Source organism: Lissotriton vulgaris, chromosome 7, assembly GCF_964263255.1.
Source record: "Lissotriton vulgaris chromosome 7, aLisVul1.2, whole genome shotgun sequence".
NCBI lineage: Eukaryota > Metazoa > Chordata > Amphibia > Caudata > Salamandridae > Lissotriton > Lissotriton vulgaris.
Window position 1 is genome coordinate 1,539,108,113 of NC_141695.1, and position 18,281 is coordinate 1,539,126,393.

Genomic DNA, 18,281 nt, shown 5'->3' on the forward strand with positions numbered 1-18,281 from the left:
GACCCCTGCGCAAACTCAAGTTTGGACAGGGATCATAATTACCCACAAATACATATAGGTATAATTAACTGCACCTGATAAATTCTGAACACCAGTAGTCAGAGTTTTTTAGTGTGTGATGAGCAGCACCTTCCTGCTTGGACACTTGCAATCAAGCATCTCCAGGTAGATGTGAATAAACAGTCAAGGCCCACCTCTCCGAAGGGAGTGTAGGGCGAGTTGAGTTTCATTACTACATAATTAGCGCGGTTCCACTAAAGATTTAAACCCCCACCAGATTGTCTGCAAGCTCAATACTTTATAAATATCTTACCATATATGTATATATTAACAGTGTAAACTGTAGGTTCCAAAATAAGTCATTAAACATTACACAGTGCGTATCACTGGATTCAAAGAATACGTTTAGGCCAGAATTCTGCCGCCTGTAGCTCTTACCTGTATGCTCACCTGTGATATTACTCGACTGCCATTCTTCTTGGTGAAACTTGGAGTAGCACCGACGTCAGACTACACTTTCAAAGGCCACTGATTTTATAAGCTGAGTTCAACTGCTTATGAAAATACCAGAGTACTAATAAGTTGCAAATGAACACTGCAATTGTCTTCACTTTACTTCACTGATGTGGGTGTGCACTAGTTGTGGGTGTACATTTCATCTACTGACTTGTTTACCACATTTTATAACCTATCTTATTTGTTTTACGCTTGCCTCCTGAGTTTATTACTTTTACAAGATTTGTCTCTGGAAGAGTAACACATTAACCATGCTGTTGACAATATTTTATTTTTAATATTTCTGCCATCAGTGGTATAGATATGCATATTTTACCATTTGTTTGTTTGGTGGATTTACTTATAAAGGTAGGCATAGCCAGCTAACTTGGCTTCCCACATTGTCAATTACTGATTAGTGAGCTTCTCCTTGGCTTCCACCTCCAAACATATCCAGTGTGGTCATCAACTACGACAAGAAATTGTCGTAGGGGCATATGTATCAAAATCCGTTATTGCGATTCTCAAATAGCGATTTTTTGAGAATCGCTATTTGAGAATTGCAAAACAGGATGTATTTTAAAATTTGCTAATATTTTGCGATTTCTTGGTATTCCTTAATTGCGATTAGCAAATTGCGAAATCGCAATTAAGGAATACCTTCCCATCAATTCCAATGGGCCAGGAGGCCCTTAGGAATGAATGGGAAGTCATTCTCAATTTGCGATTCTCAATTTGAGAATCGCAAATTGAGAATAATTTCAAGGGTGCAAGGGTGTCATAAGGACACCCTGAAGCACCCCTGAAATGAGCATGTGTGTGAGCATATGGGGCACATACATGCCCTAAGGACTTGTATGTGCGCCACATGGCACTTTGAAAAATGTCAAAAAGTGCATTTTTCAAAGAAATCGGAAATTACCACCAACTTGAAGTTGGTGGTAATTTGTGATTTCTTAAGGAGAAATCACACAACTTGGGTGCTTGTTACATAGCATTTAAGGAATCGCAATTTGCGATTCCTTAAATGCTTACGCAAAATTGAGAATTGCAAAATTAGCGATTCCTTACTAATGCGATGCGAAAATGTCTCATACATCGCTGTTTGCAATTTTTTGCTCGCAAATGCATTTTTTTGGCGAATCACAGCGTTTGCGAATAAAACATTGTTTCATACATATGCCCCTTAGTCCCACATGGCTAATTTGCATCCCAGTATTTTACCTCTGTCTAAAGACGACCTATAAGCACCACATTTTCTGGCTATACCAATATCACATCCATTTATTTTTAATACCTACAGATGACCCTTCATTACCCAGAATCTCGACCAGTGATGATGCGTGTCTCAGCCACAAAAGTGCCAGTTGTTTCTTTAACACCAGGCCTCTTTCACCTGGAGTTCTCTGGCTTCCTTGCAGCCTTTGCTGTTCTACCAGACTCAAGAACCAAGCCTATCTTTTCACTGAAACTGGTAAGTTTAAGTGGCTTGTTTTCACTAATACAATAAATGATGAAAAAAGAAAGTATGAAACACATTTTGCTCCTTGAGTAAATGATTCAATCCATAAGGAAATGGTCTGAGGCCGCCCTTCAATTGAAGGGGCTTTGCTTGGAAAGGGGACTGAGAGCGGCAAATGGGAGGACGCAGTCCGACAGGTAGGGCGGTAAGACCTTTGACAATGGAAGAACCAGTTGCCGCATAGACTACATTCTTGTTAACTTGGAATTCTGGCACTCAGTTTTAGCCATGGAGGTTCAGAGTAGGCCGGAAAGTGATCACAACCCCCAGGTCCTAAATATTTATGACAGAAGTTTTTGTAGTTCAATACAGAAGGAACGTGAATTAACTACAGAAATGGGTATTGCTACTAATGATTTAAGAAGGGTTCAGTGGGCAAGGATTGCAAACAATGATAGTGATGTTGCGCAGATTAGGGTCATGGTTTTGGGTTCTTTGTCGAAACTCTCAGATTGTAAATTCCAGGAGACGCTAAACGCCACCCTACCTGGTGTTCACGGCGATCTTTTCAAGGGACTGAAAAAGTTTTTCATTAAAGAAAGTTTTCGTAAAAAGATCAGACGCCTGAAGCCAAGTTCATGGTATAGTAACACCTGTAGGAAGGCTTACAAAGCCCTTGTGGAAGCTATTAAATGAAGGTCAAAAGGTACAATCAAACAGCCAAGAGCTAATTATAAAGCTGTACAGAGACAAGCAAAGAGAGAATGGGATGAAGAAAGATGGGAGGACTTGCTACATGCATGCAATGGGAGAAACATGACCCAATTTTGGCACCTAGTTAAATGGGGTAACTGCCCACAGTCACAGATCCCGAGCAATCATGTTGAACTAGAACAATGGGTGACGCATTTTGAAGCACAGTTCAAGGCAGTACATTGTAGTGAGGATACTATTGAGCAAACCACTGAACTTTACATGCAGACAGGTTGAGTCTGTGTTAAAAATTGTTCCGAGTGGTAGGGCCCCGGGGCCTGACTGCATTCCTGCAGACTTGTTTAGACAAGACCAAGATCTAGGGGTCCCATACATAAAGCTCTTAGCAAATGCTATAGTAAGTGGAGCCCCACTTCCGAAAACCTGATCTGGTGCAGAGATTATACCGATTTATAAGAAGGGGGATCGCCCTGCACCAGCTAACTATAGAACTATCAGTCTTATTGACACTATTCAAAAGATTGTAGCCAGACTAGTCCTTGCGGATACAGGGGTGGATAACCGAAACCGATATTCTAACCCCTTTACAGGCAGGGTTTCGGTCACACACAGGTACTTTTGATCAGGCCTTCAGATTTGTACTGATTTATTGGAAGGAGGTGATCTTAGGTGGGGGTATGCTCTTCACGGCATTTGTGGATTTAAAATCCGCATTTGATCTCGTTCCCTGGACGAAATTGTGGAAGGCATAATTGAAAATGGGGATGACCCAATGTTTGGTTGCTCTCTTGGTCAAATTTCATGAATTCACCTACGCGCAGGTTAGTTGGGGCAAACCAGGTGAGACCACAGAAAGGTTCAAGGTTAGTAAAGGGGTTCGACAGGGGTGTGTGCTGGCTCCCAACTTGTTATCTTTATTTATTAATGGGGTGGGCCAGTACTTTGCAAATCACCCAACCGACGCACCAAGGTTAGCTGGCATGAAAGTACCACTGCTCATGTTCGCGGACGACACCTTGCTCATCCAAAACGAGACAGGAGCTGCAGCTGGCACTGTCTCGTTTTGAGGTGTTTTGCCGCGAACATGAGCTTGTGGTCAATTTAGGGAAGACAACGTTTATGGTGCTCCTTAGGACAAAACCAGTCAAAGCAAGTGTTTATATGGATGGTGCTTTATTGGAGCAGACAGACGTCTTTACCTACTTGGGTGTTACATTCAACGATAAACTAAGCTGGAAGCCCCAAGTCGAAATGCTGGTGCTAAAACACGCCCAGCTGGCCGGTGCCCTGATTAAGGAGCATAGGTTGTCCCAAACCAAACCTATTGCCCCCACTTTAAAGATATATTCAACCAAAATTAGTCCAGCCATTTTATATGGCGCAGAAATTTGGGGTTTCTGTAATTTATCTCCACTTTCTTTAGCCCAAAATAAGTTTATGAGAACTATAGTAGGCCTACTGCAATCGTCCCCCTTATTACCACTGCTCCTTGATCTGGGCTGTTACGCTCTTGAAGCCATAGCACGTTATAGACGGTTGACATTTTGGAGGCGTCTCTGGACCACTCCGGAACTCTTCTTGTATGCCAAGGCCTTATTTGAAGTGAGGGGGTTGAGCCGATCTTATAAGATCCCATGGTTGACTGCAATTAGGTCTCTGTTGACTGAAATTGGGTTGAGTAATCTATGGGAACATCCAGAGGCTGCGGAATTTCCACAGAAAAAGATCTATAGAGCAGCATATTGGTAGATGGTTAAAATTAAGAGATTCTCCTCCCATATAAGCCAGTCATTGTCGAGGGACTTCCTCGATATTAAGGATGAACCTGCCTTGGAGGATTATTGGGATCTTATTACCAAACCTCACGATAGAAGGCTATACCATCAGTTCAGAATAGGCACGCTACCTCTACAATGGTTTACAAGAAAACAGAACCCTGCTAGTAGTAACAAGTGTGCTTTTTGCCAAGATCATAGTGAGAATTTAGAACACTTCTTATTTGTATGCCCTCCTTACCACCAGCCTAGGAGAATCTGGCTTAAACCAGTATGCTTGCCCATGAATACAAGATCTGCGATGGTTGCAAGGAGAATTTTAAAATCAGACACCTCTAACCTTGTGGTAATTGGTGTATCAAAGTTCTTGAGCTGGGCATGGGCCATACGCAGTAAAAGTGGGTGGGGGCACAGTAGTTGTATAAAGATCAAAGATGGGTATAAAGACTAAAGATGGGTCCCATTAAGAAGGGGGTTGAGTGGGTATGCTAATACCCAGCTACGGATGATGATCCGCCCCTTGTAAAACAATTGATGTAGAATTAAGTCTTAATGCTGGCTTATATATTTAATCCTTTTTTAAGAAATTGTCTAAACATGTATATATATTTATTTATTAACTTAGGATGATGTGGTATGGTATAAAGATTTAATGGATCACTGACATAATATCGAGGGACAGAATATCGACCATCAAGAATATCGTTGAAAAAATATCGACAGACAAAATATCGAGTTTCTATCTACAAACAGGTAAGTACAAAAATATCGAGTTAAAAATATCGTTTACTAAAATATAGTTATTAAAAATATCGACTTTACTAAAAACATTGTTAAATTAAATTAATATTAAAAATAATTACTAAAATATACTTAAAAATACTTAAATTAACTTATAATAATTAAATAATTAATGAAAGTTAAAAAAATGTTTTAATTCATATTTGTTAAAACATATATATATAGTAACAAAATATAATTAAATAACAGCCAATATTATTAACGTACAATAACAAAAGTGTAAAAATTACTATTCCCACTCCAAAGAGTGCAAGCGTAGGGAAAGCGTTGGATAGCGTAGGGGTTAAAATTACTATTCCCACTCCAGAGAATACAACATTAGGGAAAGTAAATGCTTCATATATTACTTAAAAATGTAAAAATGAATATCTATTATTAATTAATTAAAAATAATAAAAAATTGTATATAAAATAATAATTAATATATTAAAATTACTAAGTAACAATAATTATTTCAATTCATCACCTATTAATACACATTAATTAAAAATTAACAATTCATTATTTAATAATAAAAATTATTTAACAATTATTTCCAATTAAATAAATTTAAATAAATATAATTATTTAATGAATTATTAATAAATTACTTCCCACCCTATTCCCCTATAAACCCACAACAAGCTACAGAAAATAAATTATTAAAATTAACATAATTAACAATTTATCAATTAAATTAAATTAATTGGCAAATAAAATTTTTATAATTACCCATAGTGGAGAAGTGTGGCTCACTGGTTAGAGCAGGCAGACCCTGAAGCAGAGGTCAGACCCGGGACCAGAGTTCAATTCCCGACGCGGCAGGGTCTTGAGCTCAAATGTCCATGGACTCGATAATTCTCGCTTCGGTGCCTGACCTAATCATGGGTTCACACTCTGCAACTCTGGGCATTAAGCTTGCTTAATCTCCACAACGGCCCCCCGCGGCGGGATGCCTGGCTTTCACCTTGGGGATGCCCTGTAGGGGCTATCTCACAGGGAAAAGCCAAGACGGGTTCCCAAGGCAAGCGCGGAGATACCCCTTTGGGGGTCGATTCAGGCGCTATATAAGAAACATAATAATAATAATAATAATAATAATAAATACTTAATTAATAATTAATTCTAAATAAATACCAATAAATAATTTTACATATTTAATTAATTATAATTTAATTACTTCCCACTCAATTCCTCTATAAACCCACAACCCGCTACAGAAAATAAATTAGTAACATTTACATAATTACCAATTAATCAATTAATTAAAATTAATTACCAATTAAAATTTAATTAATTAACAAATATAAATTAATTAACAATTAAACTATCAATAAATACATTTACATATTTAATTAATTATAATTAAATTACTTCCCACCCTATTCCCCTATAAACCCACAACCGGTTACAGAATTAAATTACGCAATAATTAAAAAACAAAATTCATTAATTAAAATTTATTATAACATAAATACACACTTTTCACACATATTATAACATAAAAATACACTATAAAAATTTTGATATTATTAAACAATCGATATTTTTAACTATCTATATTATATACTTGGATATTTTAACATTCTATATTTTTAACAGTCGATATTACATCACTTACCTTAAAAACGATATTTTGGTTATCTATATTCTTTCCTGTCGATATTTTGTCCAGTCTATATTTGCAACTCGATATTATGTCAAATTGATATTTTGGACTCAATATTATGTCTGTGCACCAGATTTAATGTTTATGAATTTTATGGTGTATTTTAAGTGAAGGAACATTTGTATCAATCTTGGATGTCAGTGTCTTTGATGATGAATAATCGCAATAAAGACTTAATGAAGTGAAATGAAATGTAAATGATTCTCTTTCATTTTTTGTAGGGAGTAAATCTTAGCACCAGTGATCTGAGAGTGTCAAATTTCAATCTTACTGGCTCATTCCATCTCAAAAGGTGAACAAATACACTATGTACCATTTCTGATGTAAACGGGGAAAGGAAGATCAGTGGGCTGAATTCCAGTGTACATTGGTTACCAGTAAAGAGGCAAAAACTATTATAGTGCATGTGACACAGGTGTGTACGAGAATGAAGGAGAGGCAGAAATGCATCCTTAAGGAACCACATCATATTATGAAAACCCTCAAGCTTGTATATAAATAAATTAAAATAAATGTAAATACGCTCCTTAGGCAGCAAACTGAGTCATATCAGTGTGAATATAATCAGTTGAATATCAAGTGCAAAATTATTGGCGCACAAATATATCGCAGCTTATACTTCGTCGAGCTACATATCTTTGAAGTTCAGAGTACGAAATCTTCACTGACAAGATATAGTAATATTCATGATATTGTGTTAGGCGGTATTCTGACCATAATATAGTGCAGCAGAGTATTAACAACATCACATTCTGGTAGGAACTCTGCTAATCACTTCACAACTGTGATATTCACAGTAAAGGAGCAAGTGGATTGAGGGATTGAAGTATCGCTTGATGGATACTACTCCATCTCTCAGGGTGGCAGCCATGATTGTGAACAATAGTCCATCAAATTTAGAGATAACCGTCGGTCCAGCAGTCATCTCTGTACATTGAAAGGAACAGCCATCACAGCAGCATCTTTCAATGTACAAAAGGTTTGGCTGTGGACCAAACTTTGAACATGTAGTTTGTTTTTCAAAAACAATTTCCCAAAGTTGTAGTTAAAAAAAAAATCTAATGAATCTCACACCCTGGGAGTTTTCTTCCAGGAAATGAGGGTCATTATGGTGTTTTTCTGTCGCCTACTGCCAGGTTTTTCCAGGCAGTGAAGTTCAGATAATAAACACATTACACACTGCACACTAAATAGGGTGAGTGATGTAATGTCCTTTAGCCAATGGCACCTTCTTTGGCGGGCCATTGGTGGAAGTATCTATCAACGGAGCCAACAGGGTCTGTCTCTGCCGGCAGAAAACGTAAGATCCACCTACCACTAAAATAGGCAGCAGACTGAGGGTTTGGGGGACAGGCTGCACTTTCATAATGGAGTACCCTATCTGCTAAATAAAAAATCGGAGTTTCCTGCTCAAATGCAAAGGTTTGTTTACTGCTCATGCATTGATAAATACTTTGACCTCTTTGACAGTGGTAATTTACCTCCATTGTTTCTTTTAGGTATCAAATCTCCTCAGTTACATCAAACGTCGGAGTGATTAGTGTAAGTATTTCACGAGCTATTGTGAATATTTAACCATAATATAAACTTTTGCATAGTTTCTATCACACCTAAAAATAATGTCAAATATCTGTGTTTGATAGGGTTGCTATTCCCAAATATATTTGAGCAGTGGTATCTGCACTCTATATTGTATCACATTTGTGTACAGGAGATTCATGAAGTTGACTGTGAAGCAACAAACATCTGTGCTATAAATTATTTTATGTGCAGGCCACAACGTTACTTATACTACCCACATATACAAGGGCCAAACTGTGAGAGTCTTGCAACTCTACTCTAAGATGAGTATGTCTCCCGGTAGTAGCAATACTGGATGAGCAAACCTATATTCCTGTGTAATAGGTGAATTCTCCATGCAGAACAATTTGCATTTGACTGTAAGCTGGCTACCTCTGTTATAAAAACAAGTAAAACATCTTTGTAAAAGAATTCAACTCAGATGGATTCTCACTGGTTAAGGTGTGTTCATTCAAGCATTTCCTCCCATCTCTTGTTGTGATTCCTTTAGAAATGCTATTTACTTTCCAACATCCCAATTCATTGGTGAGTTCACAGCTACAGTCATATTTTTAACCATATATTTGCTAATTTAACTATTTATGTCTTTCTTTCCACCACAGGATTCAGCACTGCAGGAGCCTGTGCATTATATGTTGACCTCCATTCTCATGCCCACTCTCAATGGTAAAACAATTATTGCTAAAACCAGTAGGGTTTGGATAATTAAGGTGATGGTGATCTATGTTTTAATGACTGTACACTGAATGATATGTATGAGTGCACAGACATTGCGGGTAGAAGCACATATAAACACTGACAACAGACAAGGGGCTATTACAAGAGTCCAATAGTTATTGATGGGTCCAGGAAGACAAATTATGAGCTCCATTGGAAGTTTTAAAAATGTGCGGGAACACCACAGGTCCAGTGATTTTCACTCAAACTCAGCCTTCACATTACAAAGAAATCTCAGGTTATATAGATCTTCTATGTGTTAACTGCTGCTTAGCAGAGTTACCACAAACCTCATAAATCTAAGCCCCAAACATCTGAGCCAACCCTCTTGCCGCAAACAATGCACAGGCATGCTCTAGAGTAAGAGGTGATATAAGCATGTGGGTGGCTGAGTAATGCTGTGGAGGGCTCAACAATCTTTCAGGTGGCTACATGGGTGAATATGTAGTGTGTAATGTGCTGTATGAGATTGCTTTTACAAGAGAGACATGTTGTAAAAGATTAAACATGGATGAATGATGTGAGCAGTTGGCATTGTAATGGAAGAGTGCACAATGTAGGTGAATTGTAGTAAAAAGTTGTGCTGCAAGTAGCTGAGTGATAGGAATGGTTGAGCTGTGGTACAAGTGGCTTTCGATTAATAGATTATGTGACATTCACATGGGTGGCAACCATATGAGAGAGTTATGCTTTGAGTTTGAGAGGTTAATGCTGCAGGAAAGTTTTGAATGGCTGAAAAGAGAGAAAATAGAAACAAACATTGTTGAGTGATGTAATGTTGGGACTGTACCATAACATCAACGCGCTAGGACCCTGGTGATGAAAAGGATTCTTGGAAGAAAAGCATCAAGGGAACCGGAAAGGGAAGAGTTGGGGCTGATCGAGCCCGGGAGGGAGTAGTGAAATTTGAAGCTGACTGAGCTCCGGAAATTGCAGGCTAATGAAGAATGATCCTAAGCTTCCACATATTATAAGGGCTAGACACTCGTACATTCTGAACCAATTAGAACAATCCAGCAAGTCCTACAAAGCTCTGTTTAACATTGTTAAGGACTTTGCATCACCTAAAGTATGCAAACAGGCGCCACCGGAACCTAAGGAACTCTGCGACTCAATAGCAAATTGTTTCCAAGACAAAACCTCCTTGATCTATGCCAACTTTCCTACCACGATCACAAAAAACATTGGTTCCACTAAGGACTTGGACGTTCCTATGACATTTCCTGCTCATCATCTTAATCAGTTTGAGACTATTTCGCTGGAGGAAACAATCAGTCTACTGTCGGCCGCCAAATCTGGCTCACCAGGCGACACATGCTCCCCCCAAATTATGGCTCTTCTTTCTCCTGTGTGTGTTCTGGGCATTACGAAAAATAATAATTACTCTATTTTATCTAGTTCAATTCCTGTTGCTTGGAAAGAAGCCTATGTCCGGCCTATCCTTAGGAAACCAACGGCCGACCCTCAAGTTCTCAGCAATTACAGACCTATATACCTGCTACCTTTGCTGGGCAAAACACTGTAAATTGTAATAAATAAGCAACTTAGCCATTATTTAGAAACAAACGGCATCCTTGACCCTTCACAGTCAGAATTTTGCCGGGCGTTTAGTACTGAGACGGCCATTTTGGCAACTCTTGAAGCCGGAGGATCCACAATACTGATCCTCTTGGATCTCTCCGCAGCTTTCGATACCATTTTTCATTGATTGCTTGTGGAGAAACTTTATGAGTGCGGTATTAGAGGTCTAGCTTTGGAACGGCTTAAAAACTTTCTATCAGATAGATGGCAAACCATAACTCTGGGTCCGTTCACGTCCCAAACATTCTTGCTGGATAAGGGTGTACCTCAAGGCTCATGTCTTAGCCCCACACTCTTCAACGTGTATACGGCTCCCGTGGCCAAGATTGTCCAACCATACGGGTTTGAGATAGTATCATATGCTGACGATACTCAGTTGATATTTCCAACTGGCTCCAATTCGACTGACGAGAAACTCCGTTTCTCGGCAGGAATGCTTGCCATCTCAAAGTGGATGACCGAATGCTGCCTCCAACTCAATCCTGGAAAAACCGAGATCATGCTCCTTGGCAAAGCCTCTAACATCTGGATACCTGACTGGTGGCCATCTCAGTTGGGAGAGGCCCCCAATCCCTCCAACTCAGTTAAAAGCCTGGGAATACAACTGGATCACAAGCTTACCATGAAGGACAATATCTAGAACATTATAGGTTCTTGTCATTTTAGCCTTCGCCTTCTTCGTAGGATACTCTCCTACTTGCCATTAGAACATCGTAGAATGGTGGTCCAGGCGATGGTTATGAGTCGCCTTGACTACAGTAAATGCGCTACTGGCAGAAGTGGGTGAGACCATACTAGCAAAACTTCAAGTGATCCAAAACACCGCATCGAGGATGGTATCAAACCGGCGTCGCCATCTGCTCCTTTGCTTAGAGAGCTTCACTGGCTTCCAGAGAAAAAAAGATCTTTTTTCAAGATCTGTTGCCTCACTTTTAAAGCAATGAACGGAATAGGTCCCAGTTACCTGCAAAAAAGCTTTGTAAGCTGGTATCTGGGCGCAATCTAAGGTCAAATTCATTTGCCCTCTTAAAGATCCCCCGTATCCGTCTCACCCATACGGGAGGCAGAGCTTTTCATATATTGCTCCCAAGTATTGGAACTCGCTAGCAGAGGCCGTACGTAAATCCTCTTCTTATCTGATCTTTAGAAAACAACTCAAAGCCTTTTTGTTTTAATTCGGTCTCCTTTTCACACCAGTCCTTATCCGGTCCTTATTATTATCTTCTAGGTAGGTGCCGAGATGCATCCGGGTGAGTCATACACTATGTAAAAGCTCCTTAACATAACTTAGCATAACATAACATAGTGTTGTCCATCCTTTACTACACTCAGGACACTACAGCTGTTGATGAGGGTGAACGTGACACCCTGCTTCAGTTTTCATGAATTGTGGCCAAATTCTTCCTGCCAGGAGCATGACATCGGCAGCCCACCCTGCTCACGCTACTGTATACAGCGTATCGTGTCATCGGGTGCCCACCCCACTTACCTTTTAGAAAACTAATGTGACGTGATCGGGAGCCTACCCGAGTCAAACGCTTTACCAGCAATCCCCTCATGCTGTAGGAGACCATCGTAACATGACTGCAGGAGCCCATCCTGCTCTTTATACAGAGGATCAGCCCGGTCGGCCACACTTACTTTGAGGCATAAACTGATCAAGTTCCCCTCGCCCATTGGTGCCTGGGGTAAGATGAGTATTTGGTGACTTTGCAATCTCCTGCACAGAATGTCTGCAACCGGTGAGTTCCGCAAGAGTCCAACTCTTCTCGGTGGCCATCTTTAAATCAGGCAGCGCATCCAATGAGCCTTGAAGAATCTGTGGTGGCCACGTTAGAGTTTGGCGCCTTTGCAACTTGGCATCCTGGACAGCAAGTGTGGCTGCAAATACTGTAAAACTGACTCCATATCCAGGAAGCAAAAAAAAAGGAAATTACATTGATTTGATATCCTAATACTTGCCATATTACAAAGGAAAGGACACAAATACAAGTCTGCAGCTCAAGCTACAATGGTAGCTGTGACCACTGGCTGCATGCCATGTTGTGAAGGGCACCACCCCATTTTCAGCTTGTGCCCATCAACTAATCATAAAAGCTGAACATAATACTGCGTACAACAAGTCGCATTTGCTCATCTGACAGTGGCATGGAACTTCACTGGCAAGAATGACTGGAAGACTTTGAAGACTTCATGAAGGGGTCGGAGGTCACTGACCAGAATCAACAACTCATAGCCCTGCACAATCTAATAGACAAAGATGTCGGACAAATCATCAAAAAACTACCAGCGGATGCTACAACATCCTATCAAGATGTGTGTGAAGCAGTCAACAGGAAGTTTCTCCACAAACTAAACATTGACTATGAAAGATACACTTTCAATCTAGTCTCCCAGGTTAAACAAGAATCCATGGGGGAATTCATCATGCGACTCAAACGACTAGCGTGTTACTAAGCTTTCAACACCTTCACAACTGAAGATGCCCTCTGCCTGCGGATCATCGAGGGATGTCAATTGGAGTCCCTGCATCGATGTCTCCTAGGGAAAAATTACTCTCTGGATGAAATATAAGGAGAAATGACCGGAGTCAATGATCAACCAGAATATGCACAGAAAATGGATGTGAAAAAGTCAGGAAAACTAGAACATGCCTTCTGACTCCAAACTCGCCATAAAGAATGACGTCCAACTGAGCGCCGGCTTGCTCCCAGACCTACTGATCATCCCAGACCTAGAGATCGGCCCAGACATACAGATTGTCGTCCCAGTCCCAAACACAGCAGAAACAGAATAGAGCAACAGGTGGAATGTTTTGTATGTGAACAAGTATTCCTGCACACAGGGTCCTGTCCTGCCATAGGTCAAAGAAGTCGGCGTTGCAGAAACGACAATCTTTCTGAGAAAGTGTGTAGAGCAGCTCAAAAGGACATACAAAAATCTACTAGGGAGCCTGCATCTAGTTACCATGTGAAGGCAGTATGTGACAAGCGAGAACACTCCATAAGCACCTTGCGATCAAGCATACGGTAACATGTTACCTACAGATCTGGACACTCTGTGTCTCATGAGTCATGGTCTCTCACTCCACTCCAATTTCCCAAGACATTAATGGATATGTCTGCATGGTAGCTGATGCTGATAGACTAAAGAAATACCAGAGATTGCATATTCTAATGAGAAGCCACCTGGCAATATTAATATTAGACAGTGGAGGGCCACTCAATTGCATCTCAGTCACGGAGTACAGCAAAATGAACCCAAAAACCAGGTTGCATAAAGCTGCTGTGTGGGTATATACCTAGATGTACAAAGAACCACTGTTATGTTTGGGACAATTTTTAACAGCCGCGGTCGGCAATAGGAGTTTCTGCAGGGCGGTGACGTGGGGAAGGGAAGGGGCAGGGTGGGGTGGGAGTAGTAATGTATGGATTACGGAGTTTTACAGGTAGGTAAACATATAAATAAATAAAACAAATTTTGTTGTGTGCACTCCATCACCAAATGCGATGCAGTGCGCACAACGAATTTTGTTTTATTTATTTATATGTTTACTTACCTGTTAACCTCCGTAATCCATACATTACTACCCCCACCCCTCCCCACCCCCTCCCCACATCACCGCCCTGCAGGAACTCCTACTGAGGACCACAGCTGATTTTTAACATCCCTTGCCTACAAGACCAGGACTGTACAAGCTCAAATTCATTTCATTGACGCGTCTGAAGTCGCAGATTGTCTTCTCAGCCTACCCACTGCAGAACGCTTGAAATTATTAGAAGTACTATATTGGTGGATGATAAACCAGACTTTGTAAGCAAATTTCCAAACTGTTCACGGGGCTCGGAAAAATGGTTCATTTTCAAGTTTGGCTATAGATCAATGGACAAGTAATGCCTGTGGCTTAACATCACAGGAATGTGCCATTTCACCTATGAAAAGCAGTGGAGGATGAATTATGGGATCTAATCAGGGCAGATATCATCAAAAGATCTTATGGACCAACCCTGAGGGTGTTCCCAGTCGTTGTAGTGCCAGAACAAGGCTCAGAAGGAAAAGTGTGGACATGAGATCACCAAATACTGCTATTGAATGAGAAAGGCAGCCGGGACCTCACATCAGTGATGTGATCACGTTGCTTAATGGGGTGAAAATATTCTCCAATTTGGACCTCAACAAGGGCTATTATCAGCTCAAACTTCACAAGAGCTCATGTTACATTACCACATTCTTGACTCATCAAAGACTCTTCTGATACAAACTTCTCAGCTTTAGCATTTCATCACCAACTGAGATCTTTCAAGAAGCAGTAAGGAGAATCATTCATCACATCCCTAACACCCTCAACTACAGTGATGACATTCTCGTGTTTGGTACCACTGTCAAGGACAACAACAACACACTAGATCATGTGTGTCATGTGTTCCTGGAAGCCAATCTGACTATTAACAAAGACAAGTGTGAATTCCACAAATCCACACTAAAGTTCTATGGACACCTCATTTGAAGTGAAGGGATGAAGCCTGATCCTGAAAACGTCACAGCGCAAAGTGACACTGCTTGTCCACAAGAGGTTGGTGACGTTCTAACTTTCCTATGAATGGACACTATAAGTTCTCCTTTGCATGTGTGAGAAGTTGGCCAGGTATATGATGTCCACTATTCTAGTGGGCACCTTGCACCAGTCCAATGGACTCCTATTGATGGTAGGTTTAAAGTCAACCTTTATAGAAAGCGATCCTAGTGGTAGCTGTGGAGAGCAGCCTTCAGGCTAAGACTTAGAGGCAAGTTAAGCTAGTTGTTTTACCAATTATAATCTCTTGAATTATCAAATGAAAGCACACCACACAAGGTATATATATCAAATATATATGTATTTATTCTAAACACAACCCCTCTGGACTCTTTATGAGGTCAGAGGTATAAGTACAATACAAGGAACGTAATTAGCATATGATAAGTTGCACAGTATAAGTTATGCCCTAGGGGCCTCCAAAACCATATACTAAAATAGTGGTATAAGAACTACATAAGGGTTAGAAAGCAAGACTAGGGCCTGTAGATCCGCTGGGGCTACCAGGAACCACCCAAGGTTAGGATGCAGGAGGCCCACGGGGGACGCGTGCAGTATCTAAACATAGCTACGGATCACAATTGACTTTCTATGGAGAACGAACAAGTTAAAATTTTAAAGATTAAGGGCGCTTAGAGGTGAACTACGATTACCCATTTAGACTAGGATACTTTGAGAGTCACGGGAGCACCGGAGTACTCGTGTTACCTCACCCAGGGAAGCCGGGTGCATAAGTGTCTTTTTGTGTCGGGTTTCGTGGTCGATTCCTATGGAGAGCTGCGAAGAAATGCTGCCGGCGACCAGAGGAAAAGTGTCCGGTTGGATCTAAGGGTAAATCAGAGATGTGAAGAACCTGAAAGCAGAGGGGACAGTGACCAGGATGGCGAGGAGAAAATGCCAGCAGATGTTGGGTGATTTCAAGTGAAAGAGGTGAAGCTTGACTGTTCAGCCACGAGGACCAGGAGGCGTCGACAATGACCAGGAGCTCGATTTGAGCAGTGCCATGACGGATCTAGCTTGCTTTGGTGTCAGAATTCAGATTGGACCTAACAAGCCTTGGCAACAGCAATCCACGCAAGATGCAGACCAGCAAGTCCTGAGGGACTGCTCCTTTGGAGAGGAGTGGGAGCACATCTGGAGCAACCAGGAAAGCTCAAGAAAAAAAGGATTGGCCTTCATTGGGGCTCACTAGCCAACGGACTAGGAACCACAAAGGCACCTCTAGCTGCGGTGAAGAAAGGGGACTCACGGGTTACTCGAAGAGTGCTGGCCTCTGTACTTCAGTGCAAAAGGTGCTCGGGCAGTGGCTTCAAATACCCCAATGCACAACTTCAGGATACCTCGGGAAGTAGGTGCAGTTGCAAAGATGCAGGATGTCCAGGAGTTCCGGTCCCACGTCTCTCATGTCAGCTACGGGTCTCAGCTTTGCTGGGAGCTTGGGTCAGCTTCAGAGATGTCTGGAAGTCTGAGTCCCATGTCGCAGATTCTACGGGATCCAGCTGGAGCCTCAAAAATGCAGACCGGCAAAGATACAGTTGGTTCCTGTTTGAACAGGGTGGTCACTCCTTGACCACAGGGAGATTTCTTCCATCTTCTATGGAATGTCGAAGGTCCAAGATATATGTTACAGATTTTTATTCAGGGTAATCTAAAGTCCTAGGGACTGGGGTTCTATACTTATAGCAAGTTTAGAGATTGGACTATCGCTAGGGTCCCACCTATGGGAGGACCTGGGGGGGGTTGTTACACCCCTTCCCCACCCTTTGTTCTCCCCTTTGTCCAGTTTCGCGCCAGAGCTGGGGCTGAGTGCCCCAGCAACCGGTTTGAACTGGGAAATGCATGGAGCACCTTGTGTGCCCCAGGCAGTGTCTGAAAATCATTCACTGAATGCAACCCACCCTGCCCCAATACACTAAATCACGTCTGTGGAGGTGCTAGCACCTCCCTGGACAGGAAACCAATTGTCCAGGCCTATCCTGCTGGAGTTTCGTCCAGCAGCAGGAGGGCAGACTCGTGTCTGTGGCAGCAGCATCCATTTGTGATGCTGAGGCTCTGTTTAACTTTAACCAGGTTTACCAGTATTTACATGTCTTCTCCCTCTAGAAGGGTGGAATGCTACCCCCACCACCAGAACTGGTTGGGGGGGGGGGGGTAGTATTCCAAAGTGTTTGACACCTTACAGGACATGTTTTGATAAAGCCAAACCAAAGTTAGCATTAACCACGAGGATTATAATGCACTTAAGAGTATATGGTATAGCTATATCATAGAACAGCTATAAGGAGATGGTTCTGAAAGCTGCAGAGGGGCTCAGCTCATGCTATGGCACCCTCACACATAAAAGCAAGCACTCTGTCTTCAGGATTATCAAGGCCTGCCATAGGAGTGACGTATAGGTTACTATGTGTCTATATATGAAACTTTACCTGCAGGGGGCCAGAGCTGCCGTGAGGAGAACGGCTCACTGATTAGCTGTTCCACGTCGGGAGTGCCGCTCCAGGGGTCCCAGCGCCGCCGTGAGGGAAACGGCCATCGAAGTCGCAGCAGGCCACTTCCGCCGTGGGGACTACATTTCCCAGCTGTCCCGGCGGGTGTGGCGCGACCAACGCAACGTCACCAGCGGAGCGCCCCTTAAGAGGGAGGAGCGCCGAGCGAGCGCTGAGAACGCTGAAACTTTACCTGCAGGGGGCCAGAGCTGCCGTGAGGAGAACGGCTCACTGATTAGCTGTTCCACGTCGGGAGTGCCGCTCCAGGGGTCCCAGCGCCGCCGTGAGGGAAACGGCCATCGAAGTCGCAGCAGGCCACTTCCGCCGTGGGGACTACATTTCCCAGCTGTCCCGGCGGGTGTGGCGCGACCAACGCAACGTCACCAGCGGAGCGCCCCTTAAGAGGGAGGAGAGCCTCTCGCCTCGCGAGTCGCGCGCGGGAGCACCC

General features: G+C 42.0%; 1 protein-coding gene across 1 annotated transcript in view; it reads left to right on the plus strand.

Moving 5' to 3' along the window:
- The window catches only part of LOC147705955 (bactericidal permeability-increasing protein-like), a 168,549-nt gene that overhangs the window by 138,112 nt on the left and 12,156 nt on the right, over positions 1-18,281 (plus strand). The window contains exons 11-14 of the mRNA XM_086929580.1: positions 1,799-1,969; positions 7,117-7,187; positions 8,395-8,437; positions 9,079-9,142. Coding sequence (XP_086785706.1) covers positions 1,799-1,969; positions 7,117-7,187; positions 8,395-8,437; positions 9,079-9,142 — 349 coding nt within the window. The remainder of the gene's footprint in view (positions 1-1,798; positions 1,970-7,116; positions 7,188-8,394; positions 8,438-9,078; positions 9,143-18,281) is intronic.